At 42.5% G+C, this 27851-nt stretch overlaps 1 protein-coding gene across 2 annotated transcripts in view; it reads left to right on the top strand.

Moving 5' to 3' along the window:
* Positions 1 to 25197, top strand: part of Casr (calcium sensing receptor) — an 86077-nt gene extending 60880 nt beyond the window's left edge. For both annotated transcript variants that reach the window (XM_063225077.1, XM_063225078.1), the window contains exons 5-7: positions 14130 to 14360; positions 21344 to 21467; positions 22880 to 25197. In XM_063225077.1, coding sequence (XP_063081147.1) covers positions 14130 to 14360; positions 21344 to 21467; positions 22880 to 24372 — 1848 coding nt within the window. In that variant the 3' untranslated portion in view covers positions 24373 to 25197. The remainder of the gene's footprint in view (positions 1 to 14129; positions 14361 to 21343; positions 21468 to 22879) is intronic.
* The last annotated feature ends 2654 nt before the right edge of the window (positions 25198 to 27851 follow it).

The following is a 27851-nucleotide window of genomic DNA, read 5'->3' on the forward strand; positions in this document are numbered from 1 at the left end:
CCTCCCATGACCCTTGTCCAGATAAATACATGTCCTGGCACAGCTTGTCCAGGGAAAACAGAAAAATAAGAAACTGAGATCAAGAAACTTGTTATGGTTTGTGTTCATATGACTTCCCCAAGCCTCATGCAATTATGGAGGCAGCTGAATCTAGCATTTGTGATTGGCTCATTGTCTAGCACTGAGATTAGTAGTGTGAGCACTGCACCTGCATACAATATAAGGGAGGGAAGGAGGCATGCTGCTCTCTCTTTTGCTGTTTGCAGACGCTATGAGCAGTTGCCCTGTGCCACACCAACCTGCCTGGAGCCAGCTGAGTATAGACTGAAACCTCCAAAAATTGTAAGATAAGCAAGCCTTTACATGCTCCACTTTAGGCATCAGGTATTCTGTCTCAGCAATGAGAAAAAACTAACCAAGACAGAGCTCTAGGGAGGGATAACAACTGGTTATTTTCTACAGTGTCCTATGTGCTTAGGAAATACCCTAAGGTATCCATTAAGCCTTGGGAACCCAAGTTAGATAGGTGTTTCAGACTTCAGGAGCTTGGCTGTGTCTCTGTTTATGAGGACATGGAGAAGCTAGCATTCCATGTCATTATTAAGACCTACATGGAAACCTATTTAATCTAATTCAATCTAATCCTATTCAATCTGTGTTCCTCTGCCCACCTTCTCTGTTCTCTTATAAGCCAACCTACCTGGCTTCTCCCCAAAAATTCCTTACTGGTTTTCGGCACAGTATCACTTTTCAGCTCAGCCTCTGTGCTGAGGCTGTGTCCCTGGGACCACCACTGACACCTGGGACCACCACTGACAGCTCCACTTGCCTCGTCCAGGAACCATTAAATCTTTCTTAAAATTCATTTTCTCTTGAAAATCTTTTCAAATCATACTCATAACATGTTTTTGTGATTATTCTTCATTCTTCATTTCTGCTATTTTTTGTGTAAGCTTCTGATCTTCAATTGATGGCAAGTCCTAACCAGCAACAGAAGAGATCTAGTCTCTTATCTTTGGCTAAGTTTAACTGATGCTTAAAGTGACTCCCAGTTGACACTTAGAGTGTACTAATAGGTGGTTCCCATGTATGCTTATAGTACATACACCTCAACTTTAAAATTCTCTAGAGGAAATACCCTAAAAGGCCACAAGATGGGAATATCATCATTTCGACAAAGATGTGACCTTCCAACATGTGCTTGTCATCTGTCTTTGCCCTTCTGATAGATACATACTTCTCAGTGGTTAATTTTCTTTGTGAACTTGTCAGTTTCTTTGTTTTATTTCTCTTCCCCTTCATTTATTCTTTCTTTTTCCTCACGTTACTCCTCAAATGAAATAGATCATGCAAAAACATATTGTATTGAATCTCAAGTAAAATTTTATATTTATTAATGGATCTACCCATTCCTTCTTTTATAATTCTAAAATCAGTAGGATATTCTCTCTAAAGGAAATATCTAAATTATTACTTTTATGGTCAGTGATGACAAGTTAAAGCCTACTACTAAAGTTAAAGCCTACTACTGCTTGTACAGGTGAAATGCTTCCATGTCTGTATGTTATTTGAGGCAAGATATTGTGCAGAAAAAGCGCTCAAATACGGTCCTATAAGTCAATATGACAAAAGAAATACTAAAGATGCTTAAAAGTATGTCTTAGATATAGGACACAGTAAAGAGCAATTTTTGACTAGAATATATTTCATACTCATATGATTTTAGTTATATATCTGTTATAAGGATGAAAAACTATAATTCCATTTAAGTTAGGATTTTAAGTAAGAAAAAAATTTTAAGTATCATGTGTGATGAGTCTTAAAGCATATATAGAAAAAAATATAGTATTTGTAGATACAGAACAGGAGCTATCCTTTGAAGGAAATATCAGATACAAAGGCAAATACAGACAACATAGATAATCACAAAAAACACCATACCAAGTAAAAGAATCCAGACTAATAAAATGAGTACATGTTGCCTGGTCATGTTCCTGTAATGTTCCAACTGTGGTGAGAGAAAGCAGGACAGAGGTATCCTTGATGTGTGGAGTGGGGCAGGAGTGAAAGTGGGGTGTCAGAGGACTTTTTGTGGTGATTGTAATGGTAGTTACAAAAACATACACATTTGTCAAAATGCAGAACTTGAATGTGTGTACTTTCTCCTGTATAAATCTTACCTCAGTAAACTAGATTGAAAACAAAAGACAACAAAAAGTCCCCAAGGTAGGAAAGGACAAGCCATGGATAAATATCAAGATGTATTCAGTTTGGTTCATTTTTCCAGTTGTCACGCATTTGTTGTGTCTCCACTATCCCATTTAAAGCTGTGACCATCTTCCTAGAGTAAATTATACTAACTGTTGAATTAGAGACAAACAATGCACTGTCTAATCTGATGTCCATGCGTGAGCAGATCATACTATGTAATGATAAAGAGTTGGACTCCCAGGTCAGGTGTAGTGGCTCACAGTTATAATCCCAGCACTCAGGAGACTGAGGCAGGAGAATCACTGAGAGTTCAAGGCTAACTTAAGCTATAAGGCAAAACCTTGCCTCAAAAAAGGTGGAGGGGAGTCAACTCTCTAGCCAGAATGAGCTGGTTCCACCTGCTATATACTAGCTTTATGGCCTTGAGCAGCCATTTAATGTCCCCACACCTTAATTTCCTTACCTGAAAGTGTAAATAATTAGACATAAATTTATGGTAAGGGTAATGTTAGTTAATACATATAGAGTTCTCTGGATAGTGCCTATGCATAGATGTTCGATAAAACTGAGTATTTTTTTAGTGGGAAGGAAAGAAAGACCCAGAGTGGCCAAAACGGTTTTCCCAAAGTCATACATCCAGCCAGTAAGAAGGCCCATATCTGCTTCTAACACTGTGCCCCAATGTCATCTCTAATGGAAGGCTATGGCCAGTGTGTCCCTCTGGGCGCGTGCTTTGTAGTTCATGAGAGACTGCTGATGGTTTCCTAAACAAGACATTGGTGTTGTCATGAACTTGGGGTGTTCACCAGAGGCAACTAGTTTTCCTGATACATCAGTTCATTCACAGACATAAAGAGAAAGGATAGGTATCTTAGTTACTTTTCGCGTTGCAAAGCCAAAATACTGAACACCCAAATTTAAGGAAGGAAAGGTTTATGTAGCTCACAGTTTGTAGAGGTTTCAGTCTGTAATCAGCTGGCTCCAAGGCAGAGTGGCTTGGCAGAGGAGCAACAGTTCATGGCAGCAGAAGACAGCAAAAACAACAAGAGCAAAAAGCGGAGGAGCAAGCCTCCTTCCTTCCCTTATATGGTATGTGGGACCCCTACCCTAGGGTGACTGTAGCACTCACATCATCTTCATACCCTCCTCTTGCACAGGCTATGGATTTTACAAAAACCAGAACCCTGGGCCCCTGCTGGGTGGGACTGGAAATGCACAAGAGATCCAGTTTTAACAAACTGTCTTTGAAAAAACCACCCCCCATGGCCACATGAGGCTTTGGGGGGATATCCAGACTCAAACTGTAACAGCAAGGAACTGCTAGTGGACACAATGGACTGAGTTAGAGCAGATTGACCATTTCTTTGTCTATATCAAACATTACTGTACCTCTTTGTCCCTAAAACAGTACCTGCTTGGTCCAGAGTGGTTGCTCAATAAATATTTGTTGACTAAACCCATAAATAAAGGAAGAGGATGGGACAATGGTAAATAATGGAAAAGGATAGAGCTTAAACAGATGACAGTAAGGCAGTTCATGGACACAGCACAGATGAGGGAGAAGATGCTGGACTCAGAAAAGTAGCCAGAAAATACATGCAGAAAAATCACAATGCTGACTCCATAAATTTGGGCTGTCACCTGATCTGCATTATCAGTGAAGTAAGTTCAGGAAGTAAGTTCAGGAAGAAGTTCAGGAAGAGCTTGCTAAGAGCTTTAAGAACAAAAACAAGATTATTGAAGCACAAAAATCCTTGCCTGTTAAACATTTTACATTATCCTTTTATTTCAAATTGATGAATGCTTTCTGAGAATATTTATCAGGAATCATTTTAACCTAATCTTTACTAATAAATATCCCCTTTAAAAGAAATTATTTGTTTTTTAAAATCTATGTTGTCCACTTTGCCTGTTTGTTAATAATTATAGATTTTCACTGAGTCTATGTGATTCCGCCCGACTTCACTGCCCAGATCTTTCAGTACAATACCGAGCAGACAGGGTACAAAGAAACAGCACTGTCTTGTTGATGATCTTAAAGGGGAAGCATTTAGCCTTTTGTCACCAGTTGTCTTGGTTACTTTTATCTCCTTGCTGGGGCAAAATACCTAATCCTCAGATTTAGAGAAGGAACTATTTATCTTAGTATTTTGGAGGTTTCAGTCCATAAGCTGGCTCCAAGGCAGGATGGCGTGGCTGAGGGTCAACCGTTCATGGTGGCCACCAGCAGCCATAGTGAAAAGGGCCAAAAAGGAAAAGCACACATCCTTCCTTCCCTTATATTGTATGCCAGTTAGCTGCCCCTGGTGGGTACAGCACTCGCATCACCAGTCCAGCATTAGACAATGAACCAATCACAAATGCTGGACTCAGCCACCTTCATGACTACTTGAGGCTTTGGAGGGATTCTTAAACAAGCCATAGCACTGAGCGTGGTGTTAACATTTATAGATACCCTTCACTGGGCTGAGAAAGTTCCTGTGTTGCTGAGAATTTTTATCAAGAATGGAGACTGAAAGCGGTCTTTTGAATGCTTTTTGTGTATCTACTGACAATATCATACAATTACTCTTTTGTAGTCCATTAATATGTTCAAATGTAAAGCCAGTCTTGCATTACTGGGATTAAATCCTGGTTGGTCATGATGTATTCTCCTTTTGGTACATAACTGGATTTGATTGACTAAAATTTGCTGTAGCAACTGGTGCTGGTATCAGAATAATGTTTGCCTCAGAATGAACTGGGTGGTATGGCCTCCTTTTCAATGTTCTAGAAAATTAGGATAGAATCAGCACTTATTTTCCTTAAATGTTTGTCATAATACATTAGCAAAGCTGGTGATTTTCTTTGTGGGAAAGTTTTGAACTGCAAATGTAATTTCTTGAAGAAGTACTATGCCATTTCAGTTATCTATGACTCAGCTTTGATAGCTTCTGCCTTTCATAACCTAGATTGTCAAATGCACAGGCATTAATTTGTTTATGATTTTTTAATGTTCTCAGAATATCCTTAATAATATCCTTAGAATAATCCTTAACAATATCCTTAGACTATCCAAAGAACCCATAATGATATCATCTCTCTCCTTCTTCATATTGAAATATGTATTCTTTTTATCATCAGTCTGACTAGAGATTCATCAGTTTTATTGATCTTCCCATAGAACTAGCTTTTAGTTTTAGTGATTTTTCTATTATTTTTTTCTATTTCATTGGTTTCTGTTCTAATCTTTACACTATTTTCTCCTGCTTTACTTGAATATAATTTGCCATGATTTTTCTAGTTTTTAAAATATGAAACTGAGGCATTGATTTTCTTTCTTAACAGTTAGGCAGTTTTGGCTATAAATTTCCCTACCTATTGTCTGAGAAAATTTTGATATGCAGTATTTTCATTTTAATTCAATTCAAAATACCTCTTGGCTTTCCTTTTTTCATTTCTTATTTGGCCCTTTAATTTAGAAGTGTGTTTTTGTTTTTGAGGTGTTGTTTGGGGGGTATTTGTTTATAAGTTTCTGGAAATTTTCTAAATGTCTTTGTTATTCTAATTTGGAGACAAAGAATATACTTTGATTTAAATATATTTAAGTTCATTTAAATTTGCTATATAGTTCAGAATATGGTATATCTTAGTAAATATTCTATGTGTTCTTGAAAATAATATGAATTCTACTATGCCAAGTGTTGTATAAATGTCAGTTGAGCAAAGTTGATTGGTATTATTATCCAAGTCTTTAATATTTTTTCAGATTTTTCTATCTGCTTGTTTTTTTCAACTAATGCAGACACCACACTGATCTTTTTTGCTTTGCCTTTATCCTCAGACTAATAAAAATCCTCATTATAGCCATCACTTGTCCATCAAGGAATGCTGGACACCTCTAAGTTTAACATCTCTATTACCCAAGTACTGAACAGACATAGTTTGAGTCACTAAAATTCAGGCTTTCCACATATCATGTGAGATGCAATGGACTAAAATAGTTCCTGCTTCAGAGGAACTTGGTCAAATAAACTGTGGGTGTAGAGTTTCCTTTTTTTAGTACAAGGTTAGAACCCAGGACTTTGCAGACACCAGGAAGTGGTCTACCATTAAGCTACACCCCCAACCTTGTGGGTATCAAATTTCTGTGGCTTTCAAATTCCAGGGTGCTTCTCTCTCTGGGTAAGATGTTTGCAGTGCTGCCTTGTCCCTTCTATGTGTCCTTGTCTTTGTGCCTTTTCTGAAGCTAGACCTGCCATGTCTCATTCATCAGTTATCAAGGCCAGGTATCCTGCAGATGACCGTGTGGTTAAGGTCCCTGCATACTGAAGAATGTCAGCTCCACCAGAGAAGTCATATTTGAATTTTCTAAATACCTTCCCATGTCTTATTTTTATACAATGGCTTGACTGAAATATAACTTACCTAACATACAATTCACTCATGTAAAGTGTCAGTGAATTTTAGCAGATTCATAGAGCTATGCAATCATGACCAAAATCCATGTTAGATCATTTTCACACTAAAAAGAAACCTTATACTATTTAGCTATCACTCCCTGGGCCTTCTATACTCTCATCTTTAAATTATCTACCTTCTGACCTTCATTATTTGGATATTTACTCACATTGCATGTAAATGGAGTGATGAAATGCATGGTCTTTTGTGACTGGCTCCTTCCAGTTAGCACAATATTGCATTTTCAGCGATGCTGTACCATTACTAGACTCCTTTCCTTACAATGTTCAATTAGTATTTCTTATGACTAGATCACATTTCATTTATCCAAGCGGTAGACACTTGGATTGTTTCCATTTTGGATTGTTATAAGTAATCTTACTATGAACATCCGTGTATGAGTCGTTAGGTGGCATCTATTTTCATTTCTCTTGAGTATGCACAGACGAGAAGAATTATTGGGTTGGGTGGTAATGCTATATTTAATTTTTTGAAGGGCTGCAAGACATTGTTTCAAAGGTGGCTGTATCACCTTCTGCCCCCCCACTTCAGCCTTGTGTGAAGGGCTCCTATTTCTCAGCATTCTCAACTAATGTTGTTCTTTGACCCCAGACCTGCCTGGTGTGGAATCTGAACTCCTTTTGCCTTAGCTCCTCTTCCGTCCTCTATTGTGCCTCCCTTGCTCTCTATCACATACACAATTTTTAGGAATCAGCTTTTTGGGACTGGGGATTTAGCTCAGCGGCATAAGCAGCTGCCTTGCAAGCAGCCAGTCATGAGTTCGATCCCTGGTACCGATAAAAACGAAAAAGACAAAATAAATAAATAAATAAATAAAAATTTAAAAAAAAAAAAGAATCAGCTTTTTTACTGCCCCCGTTATGTGTCATTTTTATTCTGATATTATGCTTTTTGTCTGTGTTGGTCTTACAGTTTTTAATCCCTTCCTTCCCTCTACTTTTGCTAGTCCAAATAGCTATCTCATCACAAGCCCACATTCATCTTCACCTCTTTAAGTTTCTCTGTACTTGGCCCTTTATTTTATTTTGTGGCGTTTGCTGTGTCATCAAGTATCTTTGTCTTACCTTTGATCACACTAATCCATAGGTTAAACTGCAGGAGAACTGGATGACATCTTGTATTTCTGCAGCACGGCTCAGAACACACAGTGGTTATTATGCAAATATTTCCTTTTTGATAGATTCCAACAATGTACTTTTACAGAAAAATCAAGTCACAGTGTAATATTACTGGTTTCCGTGTTCTGTGAGACCAAGGAAAGATATTAGACACATCTAGGATTGCATGGAGGGCAGTTTATTGGGAACTTACAGGCAAAATGTAGGCCTGGGTAGACTAGTGGAGTCTCACTATTTGGGTCTGAAGGAGGGGATTTATATAATTTTCAGGACAAGAGTGACTTCATTCACACTGGAATGTACCTGCTTTATCTCAGGTTAGTGTCGAGGACATTAGGCACATTCCTACCACTGACAATGCCAGAGTTCAGACTGTGAAGCTTCTCGTGGTGCTCTACATATGACACATGGTTTTGCCTACTGATGGTACACTGACAAACTATGTGGGGGAGTCATCTAGGGTTACTCAGGGAAAATTGTGGTAGTTATGGTTTGCAATCAGATCAAGCTGAATCCTTACAGTATATGAATTTAGATTTGTATATAGAATGAGGTATTTAATGGTACTATGGAAATTAAACAAAATGACTTAGCTAGGCCTGACGGTACACATCTTTTACCCAAGCTTTTCAGGAGGCTGAGGCAGAAGGATCAGAAGTTCAACAACAGCCAGGACAACTTAGTAAGACCTTAACTCACAATGAAAAGGCTGAGGACGTAGCTCAGTGGTAGAGCCCTTCCCTAGTGTGTTTGAGGCCCTGGGTTCAATCTCCAATACCAACAAAAGAAAGTACATAATTTTTTGATGGATTCCTTTCTCTTTCAAGTTAAGAATATGGTGGAAATCTCTAACCCACACTAATAGCAATGCAAAAGATTTATAGTATCATTCCACATTTCCACCTTCCCTTCTTCAATCTGCCTCTGATGCCTAGAAAGTTTCATTGCAGAAACTAGTAGATGGAGAAAAGGGGAAAAGCATGTTAAGAACCACAAAACCTGAAGAGAAGGAAAGAAATTTATAATAACTATGCTACCTTTATCTCACCTGGGAATGAACCCAGGCTTCACAGTAAGCTGTCTCCACAGCCACCCGTTTTTATTTTTGAAACAAAAACCCTGAGAACATGGAGAAGAGGCTGTTGACATAAATTCTGCAATCCAAAAGCCAGAGAGCCTAGACTGCTAATGTGCAAAATAGGAGGTGAGTATAACCCCACTCATGGAGAAGGAAAACAATTCACCCCCTTTGTGTGTTGTTCTATCTGTTCTCCAGACAACTGGATCTGCTTGCTATGATATGTACTAGATGCCTTTCCAAGTGCTCATAAATGGAGCTTTTCAAAATTAGCTGGATCCAAGGGGTGTGATATTAGGATTAAGGGTGTGCAGCACTAAATTAGTCTACTGATTGGATTTAGCATAATTCTGGATGTAGATGAATGGATTTACTGAACAAAGAAATATCATCCAGGGTGAGGGTGGCACCACCCAAAAGGTTCTTAGCCTGGATGAGATAAAACGGAGAGAGAAACTTGTCTTGCTGCTGCTGCTTGCTGCTGCTTATGGCTGCTTGCTGCATTCTGCCTGACATACCATGAACTGTTTCTCTTCTATGATGCCCTTCTGCCCTGCTATTCTGCTGTGGAGCCAGCCAGCTATGGAGTTGAAACCTCTACAAACTGTGAGCCAAAATAAACCTTGATTTCTTTCACGTGTGTGTGTTGACTTGTCAGCAGTGAGCAAATTAACTAAGACATATTTTGATAACAGAAGTAGGGTCATTGCCATGACTATGCCTGACAATGTAGTTCAAGAGCCTTTGGAACTGGCTTCTCAGAGAGTTTGCAAAGGTTTGAAGATGCTAGCTGAAGAATCAGCTGTGGAATGCTGTAAGTTAAGCTTGATAGAAGATTCTAGTTAGGGCTCAGAAGACCAGAATGCTGATAGAAATGCAGCCCGTGAAGATCAAGATCAGGGGTTTCTGCTGGGAAAAAAAGACTTCATTGACTCTTGCACTCCAGATGATATGTGTTATGCTTTGGCAGAAAATTTGTTTGCATTTTGCTCTTGTCCAGAGACTTTCCCTAAAACTAAAGGTTAAGGACAGCAGACTAATTAATCTGGTGGAAGAAATTTCAAGGCAGTCTAATGTTAAGGCACTGGCATGGTTACTGTTTGGGGCCAGATCTATGGTCTGATCTATGTTGAGAATCAGTAGCAAATAATCTAGCAGAATGATTTAAAACATTTTGAGTTTAGTCAGAAAGGAAGAGCCAGTACAGTTGTGGACTATAAAGATGGAGCTGAGGGCAACTTGGTTGCTAAGGAGTAGGACAATAGAAAGGATGGCCTGAAGACACAGCCAGCAGAACTCCATATTTTGAAGCATGAAAATTGCAAAGATGAAAGACTTTCTTATTAAAAGAAAACTCCCAGAACACCATTTTCCAGAATGGTAGCAGTCTAGGGAAGTTTTTCCTCAGGATTGGGTTCATAGTATTCAGCAATTCAGGCACTCAACCCCTACAGCCAAGAAAGAAGGAATCCTGGCTACTACTCCAGTGATGGCAAACACTTTAGATGCATGCAGAATGCAAGTGTCATAGGATCAGATTTTCACCCAAATTTCAGAAGAAGGCCTTGGAGGCCAAGCAGCCTACCCCTGAGAGGGCAATGTGTGAAGCTATATGTGTGAAGCGAAAAGTGAAGTAGAGATTCCAGGGAGGTGGAGAAGCCAGAAACATGGATCATCTGAGGAAAATTGAAAGGAGTAAGCAATATTGGCCCAAGAGACAAGCCTTGAAAACTTCAACTACAGTTCCACAGGGGCAGAGCTAGCCAAGCCCTTTGGTGTTAATATCTTTCCACAGGTTGCCCTAGAAACTGGGCATGGAACTACAGAATTTAATGTTTGCTCTCTAGATTTTGGTCTTTCCATCCCCCTACTTGTACTTTTTGGAATGGGGATTGTTTATGTTGTATCATTGTAACTTGGAAGTGTTTAACTTTCTTTTCCTTTGTACAGGGGCTGCCAGCTAAGAGTATGCCTTAAATCTCAGAGAACACTTTGAATGTGGACTTTTCATTGATGCTGAGACTGTTAGGGCTTTGGAAACTCTTAGAGATGGACTTAATGCACTTTGCATAAAGGAATGTCTTTTGGGAGGCAGAGGAGAAATGCATGGCTTGTATGTAGATGTTCCCACAAAGCCTCAAGCACTGATAGGTGGGCTTTGCAGAGTTGGATGATCTAAGGCATAGGATACTGTGATTAAGGGTGTGTGGCACCAAATTAGTCCACTGATTGAAATTAGCATAGTTCTGAGTGTGACTGGATTTTCTGAACAAAGAAGAACTACTCTGTTGTGGGTGTTACCACCCAAAAGGGTTGTGGCCTAGATAAGACAAAAGGGACAGAGAAATTTGTCTTGCTGATGCTTATTGCTGCTTGCTGCCTTCTGCCTGCCCCACGGTGATGAGCTGTTTCTCCTCTGTGATGCCCACTGCCATGCCACCTTGCCTTGGAGCCAGCCAGCTATGAACTGAAACCTTTAAAAACTGTGAACCAAAGTAAACCTGTCTTCCTTTAACTTGTGGATGTTGAGTATTTTGTCTTGCCAGCCAGAAAAGTAAGTAAGCCACTCCCCTCAGGGACCTAGTTCACTCAGGCTCACAGAATCACCTCCTCTGAAACATACCCAGAATAATACACTACCAGGTTTCTAGATAACCTCTCATCCAGCCAAACTGACACCTAAAATCATCACAGATATGCAGATATGCTTCAGATAAGACTGATTCATTTTAAAATTTTTGTGTAATGAAAAATTATTAGTGGCCTCTGACAAATCTTTGCCATGGATTTTGGAGCAATTTCCACTGAAGAAAACAGGAAGGGGTAGCAGGAAGTCCTGTGTCTAAACTGTAGCTCCAGCACTTACTAGCAGTGCAAAGTCTTTAGCTCTCTGTATCTCAGTTTTTCCATCTATAAAATTGCTCTAGTTTTAGCGTGAATATAAGTGAAGTTGTGTATATAAAGCATTATCGAAACCTGGGAAGTATGAGAGGTAGATCTTACATATCCACCCTGCTCGTCTCTTTTTGCATACAGGGAGCAAAGGCAGAGTTAGCACAGCATGTGGGAAGGACAGTGGAAATGGTGTGGTCAGGATAAAGCATTTACACAGAGAGGTAATCACAGATGTATGAGATCAAAGTATTTAGGCCTCGGGACACTACCTGGAGAAATTTGATGAGTGTTTCACCTGAGCCGTGGAAGGTCCCAGGAAGTGAGAGACGTGTGATTATTCCCTGGAGAAGGATGGATTGGCCAGGTCAGAAAGGTCCCAGAGTGGGTGGGAGGAGCCATGTACTGTGGGCTGCAGGAGAGGGACAGGATCAAAAGCAGAACCATTGAAGGGAGGAAAGGTGTGGGCACACGGGGAGGTGCTGGAGTAGGATAGGGATAGACACACGGCACAGATGCGAAGGAGGTCATCCTGAGAGTGAAGAACAGTAGGAAGGAGAAAAGAGGCCTAAGAAAGGGCGCATGTTATACCTCCTCCTTGCAGGCTGCTTTGAGGCTCCAGTAAAAATGAAAGCAAAAGTAAGATTAAAGACATAGAAGAACACAAGACCTTAGTAAGATTCAGCCTCTTTTTTCAGGATGGCTCTAGAGCTTTGGTGGCAGAGCTAGGTGTGAAGATGTAGGTCTCCCTGCACCGTAGACCCAGAACAAAGCCAGGGCCTAGGGTGTGGGGCAATGAGAACTTCACAGGAGTAAGTGGGCCACACACAGAAGGTCAGGAGAAGTGACCTCGGGGTGTGCCTGTGAGCTCATGGGGCTCTGCCAGAGACTCTACCTCCAAACAGATCTCAGCCGCCCAGAACAAATTAAAGTGACACCTTTTCTCTTACTTTCTTTACTATAAATAGATGTTTATTTTAAAATACATCAAATGTGGGGCTGGGGATTTAGCTCAGCGGCATAAGCACCTGCCTTGCAAGCAGGCGGTCATGAGTTTGATCCCTGGTACCGATTAAAAAAAAAGAAAGAAAAAAAAATACATCAAATGTGTAAGTAATTATTTAGAAGTAGAGGCATCGCTGGAGTGGTGCAGAGCATGGAAGGTGCTCCGGGCTCTGGCTGCATCTGCTGGCTTTGTTGTGGTTGGTTACAGGATCAGATCACTGTGGATTACATGGACTGCACCTCGGAAAGGCCTAGTACAACCAGCCTCAGAAGAACTTGGCCCAAACTTCCCCCAGTGTCAGGTTAGGTGTGGTTTTAAGGAACTTTAAAAATAATGATAGAAAGAGCGGTGCTTCTAACTACACACTCCTGAGGCCACCAAAAGCCTGAACGGGGAATTCAGTGCTGGAGCTGGGAGAGAGCCCGCAGCCACTGTGACACCGGCCTTGCTACACAAAGCAAGTCGGGGGGAGAGACTCTTGAGGAGCACTGCAGGCCAGTCAGACCGAACCCTGTCCTCCTGTCACAAAGCAGGTCCCCCACAAAAAACTGACATCAGGGGCACGGTAGAAAGGGGAGCCAGGAGCCTAAGAGGCAGCTACGGAGCATAGTAATTAAAAACTCACGCTCAGCAGACACACCTATAATCCTAGCATCTGGGAGGCTCAGGTGGGAACAACCAAAATTGGAGCCCAGCCTGTGCAATTTAGCAAAACCCTGTGGCAACATAAATAGGGCTGGGAATCTAGCTCAGTGCAAAGGTCCTGGCTTCACTTCTTAGCACCACAGGGAGAAAGAAAAAAAGGAAGAAGGAAGAGAGGAAGGGACAGACAGAGACACAGAGTAGGCTTGTGATTCTGAAAGTTTGTGACAAATTCTGTGCCTCAGCTTCCCCATCCTAAAAGACATACTATTTGTTGTAAAAGTTAGATTAACAGTTGAATACAAATTACGTAGAATCATGCCTCAAAAACATGTATTAGTAATTATTTTTTTGTGCAAAGGCTTTGTGACCTGTGAAGTCTTACGTAAATTCGGTATTTGCCATGACTATCACCTGTGATGGCCTCAAATCCATCCACAATTTCACCTCTTCCTTCCTTCCACCCCATTCTGTGATTTTTGGCAGCAAGACATTTCCACAGAAGGAAAAGAAGGTACAGATAAAAAGAGCACTCCATCTTCCCTCCTCCCCTTCCCCTGTTCCCATGCAAGTGGAAATCAGAAAAGGTACCACTTTCCTCAAGTCATGTTTCCCCTACTTTGTTAGAACAAGATAACTTACTGTCCTTGTGCGATACAACCTGCATAACCATATACAACAGCTCTGTGGCTTGTATTCATTCATCTGTCTTTCTCTTTAGGTCCTGAAGCACCTTCGGCATCTGAACTTTACCAACAACATGGGGGAGCAAGTAACTTTTGATGAGTGTGGTGACCTGGTGGGGAACTATTCCATCATCAATTGGCATCTGTCCCCAGAGGATGGCTCCATCATGTTTAAGGAAATTGGGAATTATAATGCCTATGCAAAGAAAGGCGAAAGACTCTTTATCAATGAGAAGAAGATCCTGTGGAGCGGCTTCTCCAGGGAGGTACATGTTGTCTATTAGAATGCTAGATGCTGCCTCCTCAGACGGGACTGTGCTGGGTATTGGGAGAGCCTGGGGCTCCATCCTGAGCTTCCAGAATGGCGAGTACTTTCCTTAACTCATTAATTAACTAGCTCACTCTGCATGTCCAGGGTTCCTCTAAGCTCCTGCAGTGTTTCATATAGGAAGGAGAGGCCTCAGAAATGGAGCCCCATGCCTTCTTATCATATTGAAACAATTTAACTTTGTAAAAATCTGAATGACTGGCTACTAATAGTTTCCCTGGCTAAAACTTTTCCTAAGCCAGAGGAAAATACTCAAGCAAACATCTCTCAAATCAACAGCTGTCAACTGGGACAAAGACATCCACCCTACCTGCCTTGGGTAGATGGACATATCTGAGCATGAGAGGCTGCTTTTTCATGTGTCACAATGTTGGGTGCAGAGATGTTAAATTTCAGCATGTGTGGGATGATCTCACAGAACAAAGATTTACCTCCCACTCCAGTTGCCAAACACAGTTACTGGGAGACCTTCCAGTCTAAAACAGAGGTGGGAAGTGCTATATCTGCTGGTGCAGGAAGGCATGCTATACCATGGTCAATTAAAAGTTGCCCTCTCCACAGTGCACACAGCTTTGTGAGTTTCTACCTCACAGAAGTGGTTTTCTATCATCCACATAGCTCAGAACAACCTATAAATCAAAGGAATCATTTATTCTCCTACAATGAAAGACCTGTAACAAAGACACAGAAACTTGTGAATATGGTCAGGGCCTCCTTCCCTGCATGTCACTGTATGCCTGCTAGATAACCAGAAGCCTCTCGCTCAGTGAAGATTCATTTAAGCAAAAGACATGCGATATCTGTATTGATGACTCTCTGATTGCTGCATCCTAGAATGTAGCTGTATGTTGAGGATCTAGTTCCTCACCAAAAATACACGCCCTGGACTGGGCATCCTGTTTAACTCTCCCAGAAAACCTGGCTGAGATCCACCACGTTTGCTTTTGCATTTGTCTTTCTGTTATTGTCTTTGAGCATCTTGAACCACCTTTTAGCCATGACCAAAGACTTGCCTTTATCTTGTTATCAAGTGCTCCTTGGGTTGATGGTGTATAATGAGATGCTATAATTTCATCATCTTCCAATAGATAGAATGGGGTTCACTTGGGAAGGTCTCCTAGGCAGTGAACCCTATCTACAAAATGCAAGTCCTCCACTCAAAGGATGGAGTTTCAGTTAACAACATGTCGTGACCTTCTCCGGATGGAGCTTTTCAGATTTTAGAATTTATACTCTGCCCACTGATTGCACCCTTGTCTAAATAATTAACTTAATTATTTAGGATCTTCCTAAATAATTATGACTATAAACATAATTTTCATGGAATCTTTACCTTAAAGCTAGCCCACAATATGCACTCAACAAATCATATGGTCTAATCCACTCTTTCTTTCCTAAACTTCTTATAACAACTACCACAAAAATATCTACATTTAACTATAAATAATGTTAATATTTTTACTACATATTTCACAAAATTATTACTGAGATCAAGTGAGAGCAATGACATAAAAAGTTACAAGCCAAATTATACTACATAAATATAAAGTGGTATTTATTTATATTATATCTTTTTTTCAGTGTTGAGGGTGGAATCCAGGGACCCATACATACTAATCACATAATTCTCCACTAAACCACACACCCAGCCTTCTAGCATTACTGTGTATCTGTACTAATCATCTTCCTGTTGCTGAAACCAAATACCTAACACCCATAACTTAAAGAAGGAGGGGTTTAGCTCACAGTTTCAGTGGGTTCAGTCCGTGGTTGTCTGGCTCCAAGACAGAAATGGCATGGCAGGACATGTCCGGCAGAGGAAAGCTGCTCACCTCCTGATGGCTGGGAGAGGGGAAGATTACACCCTTCCAGGTCACTCCTGAAGGGACCCCCCTCTAAACAACACCCATCTCCTCACAGGGAGTGAGCTATGAACTCAGCACTAGACAAATACACTGATGAGCATAGTGCTCTCATAATTTAATCACCTTCCAAATAACGTGAGACTTTTGGGGGCTATTTTAAATCGAAACTTTAACAATATTTTAATTGGTGTTCTCAATTTAGTTACAAATGCAGCAGTTTAGACCTACATAGATAGGTCTTTAAATATCCTTAAACTATCCAGTCTTTCAATCTGAAGTTTACAACACTGAGGGTTGGGGACTTCCTAGGCCTGATGAATGGACAATGTAAGGAGCGAGAGTGGACATCCAGACCCAAACTCTGGCCTCAGTGCTGCATCCTCTGGACTGCTCTGCAATAATTCTGTGTATGGTTGTAACAAATGAGAATTAAAAGAGATATAAAAGCAAATAAGAAGTAAAAGAGACATAAAAGCCTGTTATATACTGAATTATACTACATAAATGTCAAGTGGTATTTATGTACATTATATTATTTTTCAATGTTGAGGATGGAATCCAGGGCTTCATGTATACTAACCGTATAGCTTTCCACTAAGTTACACCCCCAGCCCTCTTCCATTACTGATCAAGAACCAAGGTTTTATATCCTTGTTTTTCAATCTTCATTCGGCGGTTGGAATTTAGAGGGTCTTCCTTGGCAGACCTCTTTAAGGATCACCAAGGAGCCTAAGAGATACTAAATGGCTTTCATGTAATGGATTTAGGTAGCAGCTGCCTCGGCCCACTCTCATGATGGAGGATTTCTCTTTAGCTGATAGATGGTGGAGGAGGAAGTAAGATAACTCACACGTGACTTCTCCTAAGCTTTTATTAGCTAGTATACAGTATAGACATTGACAGCTGACCTTGTGTGACCTTGTGTGACTCTCACTGTCTATTTGGATCAACGAGAGTCACAAACTCATGACCTTGAGTTCTTTAACTACTGGAAGGAAGAGAAAAAGAGCCACAGTTAAAGGGGCCGCTGAAACCCTTCTGTACTTGTAATTTCATTTTCCTTTTCTTCTTCTTCTTTTTCTTTTGTCTTTTTGAGACAGCGTCTCTCTATGCAGTTCAGGCTGGCCTTGAGCTCACTTTGTAGCCAAGGCTGATCTCGAACTTGCAAAGATCCTCCTGCCTCAGCCTCCCGAGTGCTGGGATTACAGGCGTGAGCCACCACACCTGGCTCAATTTCATTTTTCTTTAGTGATGGAGCCTGTTTTAGCTGAATCCATGACTACTCGTCATAGTAATGGCATTTCCCAGCCTGCTGTCTCGCTAAATGTGGCTCTGAACTACACCCTGAAGAATGAGAAGTGGCAGTGTTGTGTCATGGCATCTGGGAAACTCCCTCGAGAAAGTGCTTGTGCCAGGCATGGTGCGGTACACACTGTGATCCAGCACCCTTGGGGCTGGGATAGGAGGACCACAGGTTAAGGTCTCCACAGGGAGACCCAGAGCCACACAGTGAGACCCTGTCTCCAAAACAAAAAGCGCTTACAAGAATCTTTTGTTTTCTCCTTTGTCCCTTCTTCTCTCTCCCCCACTGGAAACCGTGTGCCACTATTTTACGGACTATTGTAGTTTCAAACCAGAATGTCTCCCACGAGGCTCCTGCTTAGAGGCGAGGCCTTAGAAGGTGACTGGATCATGGAGTGCTATACTCATCAGTGAATTAATCCACTGGTGCACCCTTAGCCAGCCGTGCTGTTAGTAGGTCACTCAGAGAGTCCATCTCCATCTCTAGCTCCTCTGCTTTCTGCTTCCTGGCCTTCCTCCACCCAGCTCTTTCACTAAGTCAGTCCTGCCTCAGAGCCATCCATTTATTGGATCAAATCCTCAAAAAACGGTGATTCCAAGTAAGCCTCTCCTCCTTTAAAGCTGTAGGTGTCAGGGAAATGACTCAGACAAGGACTACGAGGCAAAAACCTAACACACCAGCCAAATACAGAACTATAACCCTAGACCATGTCCCTGGACATTTATGTCAGAAGAAAGTACATTTCAATCTTATTGCAGCCATCATTATTCTGAGACTGCGGGCACTCACAGCTTAACAGAAACAAAAGGAAAAGCTCCGAAGTTCACTTTTTGAAGCCAATCAGATCTCAGTACCACAAGCCGACATCAATAGAACAAGAAAAGACAAATACAGCAATCTTGCTGAATAATATATAATTTTATTAAACAAGGTGTTCAAATCCTAAATATTAATAAACCTAGACCAACAGTGGGTAAATACATAATGCAAAATGACCTAGAAGTTGATAGGATATTTACTGAAATGTAAAGATATTACAAACTGCAGTAGAATAAATATTATAAACTTCATAAATACAGCTTAGCACATCCACAAGGAAAAGAGAAAAGTTCTAGCATAGTATCAATGCACGGTCTGATTAACATTCCACACTTGCAAATCAATAGCAAGAACTTCATAAATCTACAAAGAGAAAGGGTGTTTACTTTGCTTTCTTTAGTATGGCAGCCACTATTCTATTTTTAACAGGGAAAATTTGAGGACACTGTTAGTATAAGTTTGCAAAACATGACCCATGGCATTCATTCCATGATCAGAAGGGTACTAGAGAAGGATAAAGAAGACATCTCTGAGGGCATTTCATCACTTGAGTTAAGCACATGATGTGAATTGTCTGTCATTCTTTGCCTTCTTTCTCAAATCATAAGAATCTTATTAATCATCAGTTCCATTTTTAGTCATCTTTCATTAGAAGAGAATATGGATTGCTCTCAGTTCAAGTTCTTTAAAAAAAAACTCGTTTGTCAAACCACTTACTTATTTTCTTCTAGGAGCATTGGCAATGACCATTTTATTGATCGTTTTCTGTGACTTTAATTTTGTCAAATGACTTCAGGTAGAAAGGAGACTTATTAAAGAGATGGTTTAGAAAAAATATGAGTCTTGCAAGATATTAAGTACTATTTAAGGCTTTATAACTGGAGTTACAAAGATAAGTTATATTTGCTTCCTATCTTTAAGAAATATGCTTTTTTGCAGACAGGTTTCATTCTTTTATGTCTATTGTTCCTGAAGCATGTAGACTACTATGTAGTAAATAGTTAATTCTAGAATAGTTACCTGAGTTTTCAGTACTCCTTCAGCTGCAAGGCTACCAGGGCACAGCTGTGCTATTCATGACCTCTGGACTCAGACCTGCCCACCCTAGTCTTACACCAGTGGGGGGCCTAGACGAGGCCCCAGTCTCTTCCTGGCCTCCAGGAGGGGGATGCAAGCCAGGTGTCAGGTGTCAGGGCCTTTTCAGAATAGGTCCAGCTGGCTTAAACCAGGCCCCAACCAATCAACAGGGCCAGCAGCAGAATCTACAGGGCCAGGTAGACCCAAGGTCTGTGGGGGTGACAGTCCCATCCCACTTTCTGACAGCCAGACAGCTTTCAGAGCAGCACACTTCTCCTCACTCTTGGCCGACATGGCAGATGCCTCAAGCCAGCTTGTGCTTGTATCTCTTTGGTTCTCCAGGATTCCCCACTTTGAAAACCCCAGTCCAGGCTAGACAACCGCCCAACGACCTCTGCACCAACAGCGGGCCCCATTGTGTAGGGTACTGTCCATCCACCTGGATAGCTCTTCCTGCATAGTCCCAGGCTGTGCCAAGCAGCACTGCTGCTGTTGCTGGGGCTCCCCATCCCCATTCCAGACTGAGATCTCAGGTGGTGGGAACATCTGCGTCCTCTAGGGCTTCCCTCCCAGTGCCTGCTGGGCTCCATCCTAGAAAGACAGACACCTCCCTCCCCTCCCACTTCTTTCTGGGCGGATTTGAGTCCTTGGCCTTTAGCACTTACAGACCAAAAATAAAAATTTTCCCATCCAAAAAAAGTGGTTAACTGAAATGATCAAAGAGTGAGATAAAAGAAGAACTTCTAAAATTATGGAGCATGATAAAAGTGGACAAAATTCTCAAATATGGCTATTTAAGAATCTTCCCCTAGGATAGGACCAGCTGTGGAAGAGCCCACATTCATGAGATGCACCTATATATTTTCTTTCTTTTTCATAATGTTGTTGTCTGGTTTTAGTATCAGGATTACTATATCAGTTTCACAAAAATGAGTTAGAAAGTGGGCCCCTTTTTCCAATTCTCTGGTGTTTGAATAAGACTAGATGGAGCTCTTCCTTGAAAATGTGCCCATGATGAGCACAGGATGACTGTGATCAGCCCAGAAGTGAATGCACAGTGGAGGGAGGAGTAAAGGAAAGCACAGACCTAGATGCATGTTCTTCTCCATTTCCAGGTTTTGCTCTAAATGATAGATATTAAAAATGACTAAAATGCATTCTAACACGGAGCAGTAATGATGAAGGATTATGATTGGCTAATCAAATTCTGTGTGCCTGAAGCCCATTAAGGATATAAATAAATAAAATCCATGTTGTCTGAAATTAATGAAGCTCCTGTAGGTTTCACTTGATGAATAGTTTCCTGGTGAAGCTCTCTGGTCTATTTACTTTTGATTCTTCTACATCTACCCTGACTGCCTCACTTTGCTGTCACAAGGATCTTCGAAATCACTAAAGCCTAAAATTAAAAGTGGAATTTTAATTCACTGCCAAGTTCAGAATCCAACTTTCAAACAAATTTCTTCTCATCTCCCCTTGTGACTAAATGTCTGCAGCCCTGTGCCCTGTATCTTTAGTTTGTCTCAAGCTTTTACAGCCACAGAGAATAAACAGGCGCCTCCTTCTCAGACCTGGAGAGGAGGGGCAGTTATTTAAGCAGTATTTTGGTCACGATGTAAATTCCTAACGGTCATTTTAGAAACCCCATAGATGCCCATGTGCATGTGTGTGCATATCTGTACACACTCACCCAGAGGGCAGACAGCAGGACCAAGGACCCCTGGAACAGGTCCCATGTCTGCCACACTAGTTCTTGTGCCCAAACTCCCTCTGCCTTGAATGTGGCCAAAGGATCTATGTGAGGAACTCCAGACCCCACAGCCACAGCCACTCACTTCTGTGCACCCTGTCCTCCAGGTCCCTTTCTCCAACTGCAGCCGTGACTGCCTGGCAGGGACCAGGAAAGGGATCATTGAAGGGGAGCCCACTTGCTGCTTTGAATGTGTGGAGTGTCCCGACGGGGAGTACAGCGATGAGACAGGTAAGTGAGTGGCACCCACTGGTTGGGAGGGAGGTGCTCAGTCCACATTAACAGCTGGGGTGAGAAGCCCACGGAAGAGCTGAGATGAGCTCTTCTTCAACGGCGGCCAGTGTCCCTGACAGGGCAAGAGCAGCAGCAGCAGCCTGTGCCCCTCCAACCACAGCAGCCCCAGCAATCACAGCCACAGCCCCACTGCAAGCAGAAGGTCATCATCTGTAGTAGCACAGTTACTTTCTCCCTGAGCTTTGATGAACCACCAAAAAAGGGGACACAGAAAAGGATTGTCAGATGCCCATCACTGCCAAAGAGTTCACAAATATACCTGTTATGCAGCCTTCTCTCTCTTTGGCACTGCTCTCCAGCCCTGTTTCTCTTTCCTTAGAGTTCAATGGCCCTAAGTAGACAAAGTGCCATCTGCTCCAGCTCCAAAGCTAATAGGCTGTGACAGGTCACCCACAAGGCCTGGCACTGTGTTTGTTCTCTTATGTTTTTCCTACACTCAAGTTCTTTTTAAGTGAGGATCATAATTAAACCTGACTCACAGAGTTTTGGGAATTAAACAAATTAATATTACTAAAGCACATGGTAAATTCTATATAAATGCCTTTTAAATAAAGCTCGTATTTGCATTGTGGGCATAAATAGTAGCTACAATTATTATTATCCCATTTAACTGTCACCACAGCAATGAGTCTATCATCACTTCCATCCTATAGATGAGGAAACTGAGGCTCAGAGAGTTTCATGAGCCTAACAAAGTCACACAGCTAGTAAACAGTATGGCCAGGGTCCCATCCACATCTCCAACCTGCATCCTTTTAGGCCTCCAACACCACAGAGGCTGCCACACAGCAGAGACTTAACATTCGTGGCTGGAATGAATCTGCAGCCTCTGTCATTAGAAAGCCGTGGTCACGGAGAGAGTATGGAAAATACAAATTATACGGCAGGATATTCTCTGCCTCAACCTAAGAGAAAGCCTGCTGTCATCCACATATCCATCCACATATCCCACATAAATCAGGCCGCATGTGACATAAGCAGTTAGGCTATTTTGTTTTATGTCTGTATATATCACACAGACTTCAAATATACACAATAAAATTTATTTTAGGGGAAAAAAAAAACAAGAAATAAGTCTAGTGGCCCATGCTAGGCCTGTGCTATCCAGGGCAGTCTCTGCTATAAACCCTTAGCAGGTAACATTAAAGAAACAAGTGCCCCTGCTATAGAACGTGTAATAGAATTATGAAAGGTACATATCTTTATAGTGTAAAAATCAGGGTGATTTCCTCAATAAAGAAAATAGAAAATGATCACATCCAATACCCTGTGCCCTTAACACCGCATCACACTCGCAGATGTTGGCCTGTGCCACACAGTAACTGGTTCTTTGCTGGGTTGTTTTATAGATGCAAGTGCCTGTGACAAGTGCCCAGATGACTTCTGGTCAAATGAGAACCACACTTCCTGCATCGCCAAGGAGATCGAGTTTCTGGCATGGACAGAGCCCTTTGGGATCGCTCTCACCCTCTTCGCCGTGCTGGGCATCTTCCTGACAGCCTTTGTGCTGGGTGTCTTCATCAAGTTCCGCAACACCCCCATCGTCAAGGCCACCAACCGAGAGCTCTCCTACCTCCTCCTCTTCTCCCTGCTCTGCTGTTTCTCCAGCTCCCTGTTCTTCATCGGGGAGCCACAGGACTGGACCTGCCGCCTGCGCCAACCAGCCTTTGGCATCAGCTTCGTGCTCTGCATCTCTTGCATCCTGGTGAAGACCAACCGTGTCCTGCTGGTGTTCGAGGCCAAGATCCCCACCAGCTTCCACCGCAAGTGGTGGGGGCTCAACCTGCAGTTCCTGTTGGTTTTCCTGTGCACCTTCATGCAGATCGTCATCTGTGCCATCTGGCTCTACACCGCGCCCCCGTCCAGCTACCGCAACCATGAGCTGGAGGACGAGATCATCTTCATCACATGCCATGAGGGCTCCCTAATGGCCCTGGGCTTTCTGATCGGCTACACCTGCCTGCTGGCTGCCATCTGCTTCTTCTTTGCCTTCAAGTCCCGGAAGCTGCCAGAGAACTTCAACGAAGCCAAGTTCATCACCTTCAGCATGCTCATCTTCTTCATCGTCTGGATCTCCTTCATCCCAGCCTACGCCAGTACCTACGGCAAGTTCGTCTCAGCCGTGGAGGTGATCGCCATCCTGGCAGCCAGCTTCGGCCTGCTGGCCTGCATCTTCTTCAATAAGGTCTACATCATCCTCTTCAAGCCCTCCCGGAACACCATCGAGGAGGTGCGCTGCAGCACCGCCGCTCACGCTTTCAAAGTGGCTGCCCGAGCCACGCTGCGCCGCAGCAACGTCTCGCGTAAGCGGTCCAGCAGCCTCGGGGGCTCCACGGGATCTATCCCTTCCTCCTCTATCAGTAGCAAGAGCAACAGCGAAGATCCCTTCCCACAGCCCGAGAGGCTGAAGCAACAGTGGCCAGTGGCCCTGACCGGGCAAGAGCAGCAGCAGCAGCAGCCACAGCAGCATCCTGTGCCCCTCCAGCCACAGCAGCCCCAGCAATCACAGCCACAGCCCCGCTGCAAGCAGAAGGTCATCTTCGGTAGTGGCACGGTTACTTTCTCTCTGAGCTTTGACGAACCACAGAAAAATGCCACAGCCCACAGACACGCCACGCATCAAAACTCCCTGGAGACCCAGAAAAACAACGATGGCCTGACCAGACACCAGGCGCTACAGTGCAGGGACGCAGACTCAGACCCGAGCACCCAGGAAAAAGGCCAACCAGAGATGGAGGACCCAGAGGAAGAGATGTCCCCAGCATTCGTCATGTCCAAGTCACAGGGCTTTGTCTTCAGTGGGGGAGGCAGCACTGTCACAGAAAACATATTGCATTCCTAAAATGCAGGGCTGCATGTCCAGGAAGATGGCGAAGAGCTCTCTTAGAATCATAGGGGTGAGGCGTCTCCCCAGATTCCTCTCTTCAGGGGAAAGAAGGATAATAGACATATTAAATACCCCCAAATTTAGTTACACTGCTTTAAGTAACCATGAATTGACTAATGTTCCCTTAAAATTAAAAAAAAGAAGAAGAAAAAGAAGGAAGAGGAAAGGAAGCTCTGTGTGTTTCTGGGGTTGTCTCTTGTGCCATAGTTAGATTTGCTGTAATCCGCACCCAAAATCTTTGGCACTTGTCTGTCCCACCTTGCAGAGATGAGACCAAGGCTCTAAGAGTCCACTTGCTCCCTACTCTTTAAGAATGTGCGTCTGTACATATATATATGAAATGCCCACCCTGAAAATCATGGACAGCCATGGTCTGAATCATGGCCCAGAGACCCAAGTGTGCAGGTGGACAGGACATCAGGTTTCTGTCACCAGGCTGCCCAACATCTTCACGGTGAAAGGAATTTTAAATGTTCAAAAACATCAGCGATGTGTGTCCTATTTATGAAAACCGTAAGCTATTTGATTTCAGTCTCTGCCACTGCTATCCTGTGACATTCTCCATCCTTCCTGTAGCAATAGTGGGTCTGGTTTTGTCCAAGATGTGATAGTAATGCTATGTTCAGACTCCAGGATCACAAGAATCACCTCAAATTGTTGGAAAGGGACTGAATAAATTCAACGAGCTGTATCCATAATTAATGTTGCTCTGCATAGCTTTAACTTTAAGAAATGCTTCTATTGTAATAGTCAATGGACAATATAAATGGAAAAGTGTCACAGACTGGTTTCTATGAGGCAGTATTATTCAGCTCCATTTTCCTTCCTGTCCACATCTTCATCCTCTCCTCCATGAGCAGAGCCCTGTATGACCCCCTCTGTCAGTCCCAGAGGTCCAGAGGCTCCCTACATTACTGCATCAAGGGCTTTTTATAGCCAGACCCACACCTGACCCTATGGAGAATGTGCTCCCAGAGTTTGTTCTGCTAACCATTGTGGAGTAAGAAAGTGTAACTCCGCTGCTCCAGCAGGGGAAGACAGAGATGCTTAGAGGCCACCTTACTGCTGGGCCAGAGAGACCAGGGTCCAGTCTTTGGCTTGGGCACTTGCAAGCTGAGTGATCCTAGGCAGAAAAACTTAACCTCTCAGCCCCAGATTCTTTGTCTGTAAAATAAGGGTATAATGATCCTTTCCCTCCAAACTCTTTATCAGATTGAGACAGACAATGTATATAAAGTATATTAGCATAGTAAACACTCAATAAATATTAGTTAATATTATTACTTATATCATAATTAGTATTTTTTCCCACTTGTTTTAGACTATAATTTGGATTGTGAAGGTCTCCCCAACAGTCCTTGTGTTAAAGACTTGGTCTCCATTGTGGCATTATTGGAAAGTCATGGAGACCTTTGGCGGTTAGGATTATTAGGATGTCCTAGGTCACTGGGGTTATGGCCTTGAAGGGGAGATGGGACCCCAGCCTCTTCTTCTTCTCTGTGCTTCCTGGACGTGAGGTGGCTGTGAGGTGAGCTGTGCCACACTCTCCCCATCATTGCCGTTCGACATCCCCAGTGGAGGCCTGAAAACAGTGTGTCCACTTGACCATGAACTAGAGCACTTAAAACCACAAGCCAGAATAAAATGTATTTTCTCAGGTATTTTGTTATAGTGACAGAAACTTAACACATGCAAATCCAACTTCTATTAACCATTCAGATTTTAATGACTAACCTTACTGGCCACAATAAATTACCCCATAATAAATCTGTGCCTCTGTGGGCACAGTATGGGTGCCCCCACCATACTTCCAGCACAAAGAAAAGACTGTCCCCATTGGCAGTTTGTCAGGTCGCTCTAAAAGTTACTCTTAAGACTTACTTGTGCAGTTACATCTGTCTGTGGTCTCAAGTATTACAGTTCTCGTGTCTTCCTCCTACAATCATTTCCTTCCAAATGGCCGCCTTTCAATGATTTGTGCAGTTCTTGACATGATGGTCATTATGATTATGATGGAAAGCCAGGAGGGGGCGCCATGGGTAGTAGGACTGAGACTAAAGGTGGTTACCAGGACAACCGGCACAGGGTATCCATGCTAGAAAGAGCAGATAGTTTTCCGGCCAGCTGCTGCCCCCTGCTGGTCATGTGTCTGAGCAAAGCACAGAGCTGAGAATTTATATTTAGCATTTTATATTGGACTTAAAAAAAGGTAAGCCAGGTGTAGTGGTACATTCTTGTCAGATCAGCATTCAAGAGACCAAGACAGGAGGATCATCAGTGCTCAGGAGTTCAAGACCAACCTGGATAGCATAGCAAGACCTCTTTAAATTAAAAAGGGAAGAAAGAGAAAGAAGGAGGAGAGGAAGGAGGAAAAGAAGAAAGAGAAGAAAGAAGAAGGAAGGAGAGAGAGAGAGAGAAAGACTGAAAGAAAAAAGGAAAGGAAGGAAAGAAAAAGAAAGTTCAATGTCTTCCCTCTTTCCTTTGTTTTGTTTCCTGATATTGGGGATTGAACCTCTGACCTTTACACTGAGCTCCACTCCCACTCATTTTTAGTTTTAGTTTTAGTTTTTCTCTTACTCTTATTTTGAGACAAGGTTTTACTAAGTTGCTAACTTGCCTAGGCTGGGTTGAAACTTGCAATCTTCCTGCCTCGGTCACCCAGAGTGCCAGAATTATAGGCCTGCACCCCCATCCCAACTTCAATGTCTTTTTAAAAACATGTATCACAATAACTACATAGAGACAACTTCCGTAGAACGCCACACACCCTCTTCCAGAGTTGGATTTCCGTGCACACCTCACTGACGCACTCACCCTCCTCCTGTGAGGGCGGTGAGCCAGGGAGCTGAGCGTGCAGTGGGTCCACTGACCTTTCATTGTACCAGTTCTTGCAGGTAAAGTAACCTCTGCTGAAGTTTTCATTACTCAAGTGGGTGCAATATTGTCTTCCCAACGCATATGTAGATGGCTAACCCTTAGCACCAAATCAGAGAGATGATATGAACTTTCATTATTTTCTTGTAATAACCTAATGTTTACCTCAAATTCCTTGTCAATAAAGTGAGAGAAACTTTATCTCACTTATATTGGGATAGATTTCTGCAGTGTAGCATAGTGCAGGCAATTTTCTGTTCCTGTAACAAAATACCTGGGGCAGGCTAACTTCATAAACAGAGATTTACTTGGCTCACAGTTCTGGAAGTACACATCCAAGGTCAGGCAGGCCCATTGGTTTGGCCTCTGGTGAGGGCCTAATAGTGAACATCTCGGTGGTGGACTGTGGACAGAAGGAAGAGATCTCATCTCAAAACAGGAAGCTAGTTCAGGGGTCAGACTCGCTCTTGGAATGGCTTCCTCTGCTGAAAGCTCAGAGATCCTGTGAGAATGATCTTCATCCCCGCAAAGCAGAGCCCCATCTGGCCTGAGGACTTTCC

Source organism: Cavia porcellus, unplaced genomic scaffold, assembly GCF_034190915.1.
Source record: "Cavia porcellus strain 051 isolate PalLab524CR breed Dunkin Hartley unplaced genomic scaffold, mCavPor4.1 scaffold_15, whole genome shotgun sequence".
Classification (NCBI taxonomy): Eukaryota; Metazoa; Chordata; class Mammalia; order Rodentia; family Caviidae; genus Cavia; species Cavia porcellus.